Source organism: Dendrobium catenatum, unplaced genomic scaffold, assembly GCF_001605985.2.
Source record: "Dendrobium catenatum unplaced genomic scaffold, ASM160598v2 fragScaff_scaffold_113, whole genome shotgun sequence".
NCBI lineage: Eukaryota > Viridiplantae > Streptophyta > Magnoliopsida > Asparagales > Orchidaceae > Dendrobium > Dendrobium catenatum.
The window spans coordinates 509,125-520,653 of record NW_021318575.1 but is presented as its reverse complement, the minus strand read 5'-3'; the positions used below and the strand labels follow the sequence as shown (position 1 = coordinate 520,653).

Below are 11,529 nucleotides of genomic sequence, written 5' to 3'. Positions count from 1 at the left end.
TACTTGCCAGAAAGCGAAGCTGCCTCCAGAAAAAAATCTACAAAAAATGTCGCTAACAGATTAATCTGATACGATAGAAGCTCGAATCATCGCAGATATTCGGAATGCATATAGTCAGAAGAAAAAAAAGACCGTTAAATTCACTCTAATTCATGAACAGCATTATCCTTATCTTCTCTCTCTCTCTCTCTCTCTCCATCATCTTCTTTCCGACGTATACAGCTCCATATGATAGAAGGCATTAACTATCTGCAGCTTGGGAAGATTTGAAGTTATATACGCATTGATGATTAAGAAAATAGAAACAGCATTGATGATTTCAGAAAGCAGGAGGCAACTTTAGGCCACTGACCATCCATTTATGCTTCGGTTCAGTTTCTTCTTCATTGTTAAAAGTATCGAAACATTATCGCTTTCCCTTAACGATCAGAATGTTTAGAGTATTGGCAAAAACTTTTAAGGATGAAAGGAAAGCTCAGGCGAGGAGGACTCCATGCTCAATGACAAGCTCCTTGCTTTCTCCATTGTCTGTGATTTGCTTTGTGTTTGGTTTCTTGAATGGAGGAAGTTCCGGGAAAGAAGAAACCAATGAATCACCACTGCTCGAAGAGTTCTCGCAGGTGAAGCAAGAACCGACAAGACAATTTGGGCTTCCAGGAGAAGAGTAAGAATGTACTGAACCACATTGGTTGTGATTAGAAAGCTTCCTTTTTATGCCGACGCCATAGAGGAAACAATCGGAAGGGATAATGAGCCCCAGAATGAGCTTGTAGGCGCCACCTATTCTTTCCTGTTCACGAGCTTCACTGGGTTATGAAAGAGGAAAATAATATGATACCAGGAGAGAGGAGAAAGTTGAAGGTCAGACCTTCGAAACTTTAAGAAGATCCAGTGGAATATCCATCTCCGGCGAAGCACAGGCGATTTCATCCGGCAGCCTCACCGCGTACACCAGCGCCGCTGCTGCCCAAACCGACGGTGGATACCGAACCCATCCCAAATCTTCGCACCAAAATCCAATTTTTAGAATACTGATACATAAAACATAACAAAAAGGCCAAATCTGTGCTACCCACCAGCGACAACGGCCAACAAAGCGGACTCGCAGCGACCAAAGATTTCTGGCAGGCGGCCAGAGGCCGTCGGAATCTTGTGAAGGAGACGGTTAGCGAGGGTGAGAGGAGTGACGGGATTCATTCTCCACCCAAGTGTTGACAGCAGGAGTAGCTCCATTCGTCGAATCGTCCTGTTCTCGAACACATACCCCATTTCGTCACCGGCCGCCGGAGGCGGCACTTGGAGATCAAGAAGCAGGGGAACTCGCGTCTCTTCAACCTTCGCCGCAAGCGAAAGGCAAGCAACGGCGGCGAGCCGCCCCATCCATGGCTTGTCTTCTTGTAGCCTTAATCCGCCGCCATCGCCAGCAAGAAAGCAGCGGTCGAGGTAGCTGACAGCGAGGAGCACCGTCTGAACAGAAAAGCCATGTTGAACGCTCGTCTTTGCCAACCATTCGACAGCATTCCTCCTCGCCTGGAAGAGATAGGTGTCACCAGCGGTTACACAGAGTTCTTGGTAGGTCTCCACCTCGTTGGCAAGGAGAGAGGAGATCACCTCCGCCCATTCCTCATCTTCTACGTCTTCTACATCCTCTGCTTCGTGTAATGCAAGATACTGCTCTGTTTCTTCTTCCTCTAAACGATCTTCTTGGCAGAAGAGAGGGTCATAGAGTGAAGAGAAATCCATTATCTTCTTCTTCTTCTTCTTCTTCTTCCTCAGTTGTGATGCGAGCTCATCCTTCTAATCTCTTTGACAATCTGTGTGTTTTGGTTATCTCGCATCTAGACTTCGGCGGTAGCTTTAGGTCTCAGTTTGCTTTTGATGTCTTTTCAGCTTCGGTAAGGACGGGCTCGGGTCGGGGGGAGCGAGGAGGCTCTCTCACCCTCTCTGCAGACAGGGTAAAGAGGGAAAGGGTTGGGGTTTTAATTGGCCGCTACCGCTTTGTCCTTTAACTTTCCCATTTTTCCATTTTTTTTCTTTTTGATTATGCGGAAAAGTGATGTTTACTGTTCGGTGCCTTTGTTTTTATTATTTACTGATTGTTACTTACCGTCTTTAAGACTTTTGTCACTGCTTAGTGTCTTTGAGTTGTAACCCATTGTCCTTATTCTTGGAAATTAATTAATGTTGGGATCTGAATTAGTTTAATCGGGATTAAATTTATGCTACGCCGAGAAATTTTAAATATGGAATTATTTAATAAAATAATATATTTTAAATGACTTCTAAAGTTTCAACATAAATCTAAATATAAAATTAAGTTAAGTGATGCAGAGATGAGGTTGATCAAGTGAATGAGTGGCTTTATGTTTAGAGACAAAAATTGAAATAAGTATACAAATAGAATAGTTTGAGTAACCCCAATGGCAAATAAAATAAGAAGATTATTTGGTCACATAACATGTTGGCCTTTGGATTTCACATTTAAGAGAGCAGATGTATTTAAATCCAGCTTGTATAAAGGAAGATAGTGGTAAACTTAAAAATATTTGATTAAAAAGTATATTAAAAATGTTCTTTTTTATTAATTTAATTTTTAACTGGATACAATAGAGAAAATTTCGTGTAATTTATCCCATATAATTGCATAAAGGCTTGTTATTATTGTATATTTATGTCTTGTTCAGAATATCTAAGTAAAAAATTATAGTATTATTTTAATAGCAAATAGGTAACTATACTGATTTTTAAAAATTATGCTTTTATTTTTGTTGATGTATAATTTGAATTACGATCACTAACATTTTTTTTTTATCAAATAGCCATCAAATACATTGGTGAGACGAATTGAATCTTTCATATTACTTCATTCCAATATCGTTGTCGCATACTCCCTAGTAGACACAAATTCGTCTAATTAATCTCAAATTTGATTCGAGCTCATTGACATGTGAAACCAACCTCTTATGATCAAGTAGGTTGACCTTACTTCAATACATGCAATTTGAGGAATGCACTTAGTTCTTTGATTTTTATCTTATTTAGGAAACATAAAAGATCAAGAAAATCAATTTAGTGAGCTGATTTGTTTTAGTTAATATCAAAGAGATGTGTTTATTATAAAATGGCTAAGAAGAAGCTAAATAAAGAATATATTTTGGAAGTTTTTCGATTTGAAGTAAATATTAAAAATTAAAATGAATATGCTATAGTTATATTATATTTACTTGTAGTCAATGTATATTAAGACTTTCAAAATAAGGGATAGACCCACATAAAGTTGTTTATCGAAAGTTACATGTGTTGACCATGTTCTCACAAGTAATAGTATAGGTGGGTCTGTGCAGTTGAGTATGTTGGTGTGGTGCTTCGAGTGTTTCATGTTACTTCATTTTTATAGGGTTGTCGAGTACTTACTAATAGGGGCAACTTCTAGTTAATCTCAAGTTTGATTCGGTCTAAATGACGTGTGAGACCAACATCTTATGATAAGGCAAGTTGACTTTACTTCAATATGGGCAATCTAAGATATGCACTTAGTTCTTTGTTTTTTATCTCTTTTATGAAACATAAAAGAATAAGAAAATAAATTTAGTGAGGCTAATTTATTTTAATTAATATCCAAAAAAAATGTGTTGAGTATAAAATGTCTCAGAAGTCTCAAAATAAAGAATATCTTAGCATAATTTTGGTGACATATTTAAAGACTGAAATAAAAAATATGTTGGTTATATCCTTTTTAATTATACTTGATACGTATTAAGAATTTCTAATTAAGGAATAGACCCATATAAAGTTGCCAATCCACTTTCCTTGTGTTAATCAAGTTCTTGCAAGTGATGATGTAGGTCGCTTTATGTGAGCCTGCTTGGTTTACTTACGTAGTTGACAAAATTGGAGGGAAGTTTCGAGTGCTTCAGGTTACTTCATTTCTATATAGTTGTTGGGTACTCCCCAAGTAGGGGCAATTTCTTTAGTTAATCACAAGTTTTTACTGCTTCTTAAAACAGTGCTTTAAGAAACAGTAACAAAGCCGTCCCAAACGAAACCTTAGTCTCATTGACATGTGAGACCAAGCTTTTATAATTAGGTAGGTTGACTTTTTTCAATACAAATAATTTGAGGTATGCACTTAGTTCTTCGATTTTTATCTCTTTTAATAGATATAAAAGATCAAGAGAGTTAATTTATTGAAGTTGATTTGTTTTAGTTAATATCCAAAAAAATGTGACAACTATAAATTGTCTATGAGATGGCCATAAAAAATAATATTTTAGTATCTTTCCTATTTGAAGCATATTTTACATATTAATTGATCTTCTGCCTTTTATGTCTTCAGACTTAATGTAAGCCTAATGTGAGCGTAATCTTATCAACTTTGTATTTGTTGGCATAACCATCTAGACTCGCCACTTAGAAATAGTTACTCATATTGCTTTATATGAATTTGGTTGTAAAATTACAAGTTCAAGCAGGGTGGAGGTAGAAAATTTTTTTAGTGAGGACATAAATCGATAATTTTAAAATTTTCCTTCTTATTTTTATAAAAAAATGATATTGGTTTAAGAGACTTTAGGCAAATTTCAATCTTTTTGAAAATGGTGATAATTATTAAAAATAACTATTTTCACATTTATTTATAACATTAAGATTTGTTTATTAACAATTTAAATGATAAAAATTTATAAAAAAAGAAGCAAATTTATATAAAATAAGTTATCATTGTTAGTATTAATGATAATAATCTTTTAATTATTAATATTCATAATCTAATTTTACAAATTTATTATTATTCTAGATTAAAAAAATTAAACTTTAGGCTAAAATAATGAACAGCAAATGGGCTAATGGGTTGCCCCCATTGTAACTTTGCCTGTGAGTCTAAATTCTAAGGCTTGGTTGATACACAGTATGAGTCTTTATCTTTAACCAGACCTTTTTACTTTGAGAGGCAACTACCTAGGCTCATCACTTAGAAAAAACTACTCTCACTAATCAGTGTTGGTCTTATTGCAAATGAGAGAGTTCGAGTTATTGCAAGTTTTGTCGCAAAGCGGTGAGTCAAAGATCTAGCGCTCGACCTTTTGGCTATTGAAACTTTGGCACAATATTTAACTCAAAAGTTTTAACTATAGGCGAACCGTTAAACTAAAAACCACAGATGTTGAAAGGCTGAGTATTGAATTCCTCAATCATGGTCAAATAATTAATATTGTTGAGCCTTGTTGAGTAATGAAAATCCAATTCTATGAATATCCAGTTCTTCTAGCATTTACGAGTAATGAATACCGAGTTCCTTAAATATGGCCGAGCAATAAATACAATCGATCATTATTGAATATTGAATACCAATTAATTAAGTAATAAATACGGAGTTCCTCAAGCATTGTAAGGTAATGAATACCGAGTTCTATGCAGCTCATCTTGGTATGTTAGTTGAAAGCTTTAGCTATCAATCAAGAGGTCTTCGTTCTCATCTTAATCGACCTACATGTAAAAAAGAAAAAAAAAATTCAAGTTCTCTGAGTATTGCCACATAATACATGCTGAGTTGCCTGAGTATTGCCACATTTGGATCTGAGTGTACCAAATGCTTTCTGCACCTCAGAATGGCGTTGGAAGTGTGGTTGGACTGCCTTATTTGTCCCAATTGGACTGGCCATTTATGCTTCTTGTGGCCGATGCTTTCAGGCAATCAATAACATTTTTGTCTTGATGTGCCTATAACTGAAAATGTAACGATTTTCTATTAATAATCAAAATAAAAATATTTTTTATTCTTTCTATTAAACGATTTTCTCAGGAATATATTTGAATTTTAAATTCAGAAATTTTACTTTTAAAGAGAAAGCAAAAGTAATAGAAAAAGCTAACATTTAAATCTCATCTATATATATAGAAAATATAAAGGTATAGCCGTATAAGAAAATGTGCATGCAAATGGTAAGCACTTATACCATTCGAATAAAAGCAAGTTTATACAATCTGATTTTAAACTTTGTACCCTGCAAAAACAATAAAGTTGTAATTTAATATATATAATTATAAATATATATTTTATAAATTTAAACAATAATATTTTAATTTTCTTAAGCTATTTGAATTTTGTTCCTGATAAAAGGAAGAAATTATCTAAGAGAGGAAAGATTTCACCCAAAAAAATGAATTCTTTATAGGGAATGAGCTCTGGCCTGAGCTCTCCCAGAGTTCATTGTTATAAACGACTTCATTGGACTTGGGGCTAATTTCTCGGGTATCAAAATAATCGCCCTATATTTTTAAGTTGTTCTTTATTATTTAAATGCAAGTTCTAGTTTCTGATCCATGAAGTCATTCCACACTAATATGGGCGGATCCACCATGGACTCAGGATGGGCAAATGCCCACCCTAAAAAAAATTAAATATTTAGAGGAGATATTTTGGATATTTTAGGCATTTTGCACCCCCTCCTTCCCCTCAGAAATCTTTTTTGTCATAATTTTATCAATCATAAGCATTTTTGGTCATTCCCCATAAAAAAAATTTGTCCACTCTGAAAAAAAAAGCTGGATCCGCTCATGCACATTAATTACTCTTTTGGTGGATTTTGAATACAATTAGCTATACCCAAGTTTTACATATAAGCATGGTTAAAAAAATTATAAAAAAAAAAAAATTTAGAAAAAGGGAGGAAGCGGTAAAGAAAGAGAGAATGAGAGAAGTCTTGTGATTTCTTTTTTTGCTTGAATGTTGAGACCTTGAAACATTTCACCTTGTCATTAGGCTTACCCTCTTGCCCCTTATTTATTGGTAGAGGTAGAAGCAAGCCTATATAGGCAAACTATATTAAATATAAATATATAAATTACATAATATGGCATAATGAAGGTCTACCTTAAAATAAGATATCTTAATTATATCGCTTTTAATTACATTAGATATATATTAACAAATTCTAAATAAGGGATGGACCACATGAAATTACAAATCAGTTTGGCATATATATGTTGAGTTCTAGCGAGTAGTATGTTAGTGGCTCTCGATTAGCATACATAGTTGACTTCTAAGGTTGAGTAGGTTGGTGAGTTATGTTGATTCATTCCTGTATCTTTTTCAAGTACTCCCTCACAGGATAAACTTCTTCTAGCTGATCACAAGTCTAATTTAGCCTCATTGACATATGAGACCAACATCTCATTGTTGATCGGGTCAACATAAGCTAAATACAACCAATTTTTGTTATACATGAAGCCCACCAAGAGTCATCATGAGAGAAACTCTCAACGTTAGCTTACACCACTTATGTTGTCATGATTAATGGGTAATGTTAGTTTTACTTTTTTTTTATTTAGTTTAGGTTACTTTATATTCCTCATCACTTTTGGGCCCCTCATAGTTCCAAATACTCACAAGTAAATGAAATATAGGTTTAAAACGTAGGTGTGAATGTTGAGTTAGAAAAATATATTTGAAATAAAAGTTTGATGTAGGTTCAACTAAGGTTTAGACTCATAATATGGGGTTTAAAATTGGTTCAAATCTAGTTTAAACTTGACATTAAGCCCAAGTTATGGTTTATACTAGGTTCAAACTAGATTTGAATATCATATTATGAACTTTAACTTAATCAAACGTAGGTCAAACTTGTCTTCTGAAAGTAGAGTTTGAATTCTACCATGACGGTTGATTGAACCTTACTTAAAACTTTTGTTTGAAAGCTAAGTTCATACCATCATTTGGAACAAGCTGATGATTTTTTATTTAATGATCAAATCTCATTATGCCTAATAATGTGTGGTACATACCCAATCATAAGATGGTTCAAACATTATTTTGAACCTCTTAAAATGGTTCAACATAGTTCAAACCCATTTATCAGATAAAGAAATTACATTTATTTTATTTATTTTGCTATTGATATACATTTCAAAACTTATTGTTCCCGTTGAGAGGCAGTATCTAGCTTGGGTCACTTATAGTGATAATGGTATAATGAAGAATGTGATAAAATAGTTTTAAATTTTTTTTATTTGAGTGAGAGCTCTAAACTATCCTATTTCAAGCATTTTTTAACATTCCCGACCTATACTTTTCGTAGCATTGAATCATTAACTACTCATAAGAATATGTTTTTGGAAGTAATAATATAAGATTGGATTGAATTTTACAAAATCTCAGACAAATATTAAGTTCAAGAAGAAGACAGTGCACAAAACTAACTGATAACTATTGAAATGCTAATCATAATTTCAAGATTATAGAACTTGTTGAAAATATTTTTATGGAGTGAACTAAGAGAGAGAATAATTGGAGGTTATATTTATATTTTATTATTAATAGACCCCTACTAAATTATGAGAATAATAATATTATTTTTACAACATGTTATCAATAATGGAAAAAGAAGAGAACTATTTTAATACACATGGAAAAGATTATTATTGGAGAGATCATTGAAAAGGTTTAATAAGGACATGTTACATATTTGGGGAATGCCTTGAATATTGAAAATATTTGAATAACTTAAATCACTAGCCCATTACAAGTTTATTCGATATGCTATTGTAACAATCTAGGAACCCGATTTTGTGTTTTGATTATTACAAATTTTATTGAATGAGTACTTACTTATTTCTGATTTATAAATTGCATTTTTTATGACAGTAACCTTTTATTTTGCAGCATACATTGAGCATAATTGAAGAATCATGACTCAAGTTAGTATAGTTTGAACATCTAAATCTGTTTGTATTTGATAGATTCTATATTTTTTATTTTCTTAAGTTATTTTATGTATTAGATGTATGTTGATTAAGCAACCTAGCACACACTCACAAGAGGGATAAAAATTAAATTCTTGATTTTTTTTGTTAATTATATTGTATGATATATATCGTATTATATGATCTATTTTGTACAATATGATCTATTTAATTAGAAATTAATTTAAAAATTAAATTAAATCAACTTAATTAAAATTAATTTATAATTAATCATATTGTATAACCACCAAATTGTACTGGATGATTTGCTATTTTGTTTAAACCTTACTTTCAAATCCTTATTATCAAAATTAAATAAATTTAAAATTTGAATTGATCATATTGTACAAAGTAATTCATAATGTATGAACATTAATTGAAATTACCTAATTTAATTCTAAGCATTATTGAATCAAATTAGGATCAAATCTTCATTAATGATTGTGTTGTATGATGACCATCGTATTGGATGATCAACGGAGAGCTCGCTAGACAAATCATGGTTCCCTAGATGATTTGTGATTCAGTTGATCAAATTGTATTGTACGATATATTAGAGACAAAATTAAATTAATCATATTGTACTACTATTCATCATACAATACTATCAGAAGACATAAAATGAACTTATTGTACTATACCATATGAGTATCATACTATATGATTATAATAATTAATTTAAAAATTAGAATTTTTTAAGAGCCCACTTTATAAAATCAACATTAGAGATAAAAAGAAAAGATGTTGACTAGTCAAAGACATTTTTTTTTAAGAGAGAGCTTTGGAAAGTATCCATATCACAAGAGAGAGAGGAGGTGAGATTGAGGGATAGTTTGCTTTGAGGGAGTCAAAGGGTAAAATAAATACATAAAAAATAAAGATTATCAATTAAAAAAATTAAATATTATCAACTTAAAAAATAAAAATTATTCATATTATTAAAATTAATTTTCAAATCATTAAAAAAAATAAGTTGTATGGTGTGAATATGAAACTAAAGATGGCTCTTTCCTTTGTATGTTTAGTCCCACATCCCTTAGAAGTCTTGTTTTGTATAGTGTATATACCTTCTTGCTTTCTCTCATGACAAGAGCTCTTAAGAAATCATGAAGACATGGCATTGATGAAATAATAATAATATTATCTTTAATTTAATTTAAGAGTTTTATAATAATATTTATATTAATTATTATTAAGTTTAATATTTATTTAATATTAAATATTTATTTAACAAATATTATTCAAAAAACTTGAACCGGCCGGTTTTTAAAAACCGGGACCGGTTCGCCGGTTTACCGGTTGAACCGGCGGTTCATCCCAAAACCGCCCGGTTTAATGCAAGGGCAGTTTTCAGACTGGACCGAACCGGTCCTCAAACCGGTTCACGGTTGAACCGATCGGACCGGCCGATCCGGTCCAGTTTTCAAAGCACTGGAGATAACATCTCCATCATAGTGAGGAGCTAAATGAGAGAATCACATCTTCTCCATAACAGAGAGCTAAAGGAGAGATTAGCATCTCCATCAGAGGTAGGAGCTAAACAAGGGAGCACCATCTCACCTATAGAGAAGAACTAGATGAAGAAGTTCTTCTCCCTTACAAAGTAAAAAATGATCTTTATAATTTTTTGTTTCATTCTAGTTTACTTTTGGTTAACTTTATGAAAGATTTTTGGGTGATAAAACTTCTAGTTAAAGTTTTATTTTGAAATAAAAAAACAAAAAATATAATTTCTTTAAAAAAAAAAACTTGTTTACTTTTGGTTTTGGTTTAAATAGTTTATTCACTTAAATGCTTTTATATATCTCATTTTTATCTTAAGCACAATATTTTTTGAAATATCAATTCACCCTCTTTTGATGTGCCATAAGCACTTTCAGCTACCTCTTTGTAGTACTGGGCTAATGATGTGATTCAACTACTAGGGAAAGCCTGTGCTAAAATTTTGGAGAATTTTTTTTTGGATGTTGAGTGGGACAATTAATAAAATGTGAATAGTTGATGTAGAAAAATGAGTTCAAATTCAAAAAGTTACTATCTAAGAAAGGGCCTCATTCTACATTAATTTTGTTTAGTTTAAACTTGTTATTATACATAACTATATGAGATTTTTTTTTTTCATTACTTGAAATGGATACTTGATTGACGTAGTATGATTCTCACTGGTAACTTACTGTATGGTTATGATAACCTCCTTATAGAAAAATAATTATGATGTATTGGACTCATCCAATATTTAAAAGCCAAGTTTCTAAGGTAAATCTTGGGATAGTATAATCCTAGTGTTGTTGTTAATTGTGCGACTGCAGTCCAAATATGATTTTGGCTAGTAATGATCTGACCATAGCAGTCTGGTTGCAATAATCTAATAATATTGGCCATAAAAGTTTATAAGATTCTTCATATCTTTAATCTCTCTCTAATCTAAATTTAAGGCCCCCCTCATGAAAATAATGTTGATTTATTTCTAGTTCTTTAAACTAGCATTTTGGTTATTTTGGCTAAAGTCTCAAATCATTTTTCAGACGAGCCATATTGATATTCCTAATTATAAATCATTCTTTTAGCACTTAAATTCTTTAATAACCTTAAAATTAAGTGATGATGAGCTTTAAGAATTCTTCCCTCATAATATTTTATAAGCATGTCATATTCAAAGACTATATAAGACTTTAATTTATGTGCTCATTTGAACTCATATAAAATTACTTTAAGGTTATTGGGTTCATCTCATTTAGAACTTTGATCAGAGTATAATTTTGATAAAATTAATTTTATATTACACTGAAT

General features: G+C 32.0%; 1 protein-coding gene across 1 annotated transcript; it reads right to left on the bottom strand.

The window, feature by feature from the left end:
- Positions 1-204: 204 nt before the first annotated feature.
- LOC110104947 (cyclin-D3-2) lies at positions 205-1,911 on the bottom strand. The gene is made up of 3 exons (XM_020834259.2): positions 1,077-1,911; positions 869-1,002; positions 205-790 (listed from the first exon to the last, which is right to left on the bottom strand). The coding sequence occupies exons 1-3, from the start codon at positions 1,741-1,743 to the stop codon at positions 476-478; spliced, it is 1,116 nt and encodes a 371-aa protein (XP_020689918.1). The 5' UTR covers positions 1,744-1,911; the 3' UTR covers positions 205-475.
- Between the last annotated feature and the right edge of the window lie 9,618 nt (positions 1,912-11,529).

Coding starts and splice junctions, on each gene's coding strand:
- LOC110104947 (XM_020834259.2), bottom strand. CDS start 1,743: ATGGATTTCTCTTCACTCTATGACCCTCTCTTCTGCCAAGAAGATCGT. Junction 1,003..1,076: donor TTTGTTGGCCGTTGTCGCTG/GTGGGTAGCACA, acceptor TTTGGTGCGAAG/ATTTGGGATGGGTTCGGTAT. Junction 791..868: donor ATCTTCTTAAAGTTTCGAAG/GTCTGACCTTCA, acceptor GCTCGTGAACAG/GAAAGAATAGGTGGCGCCTA.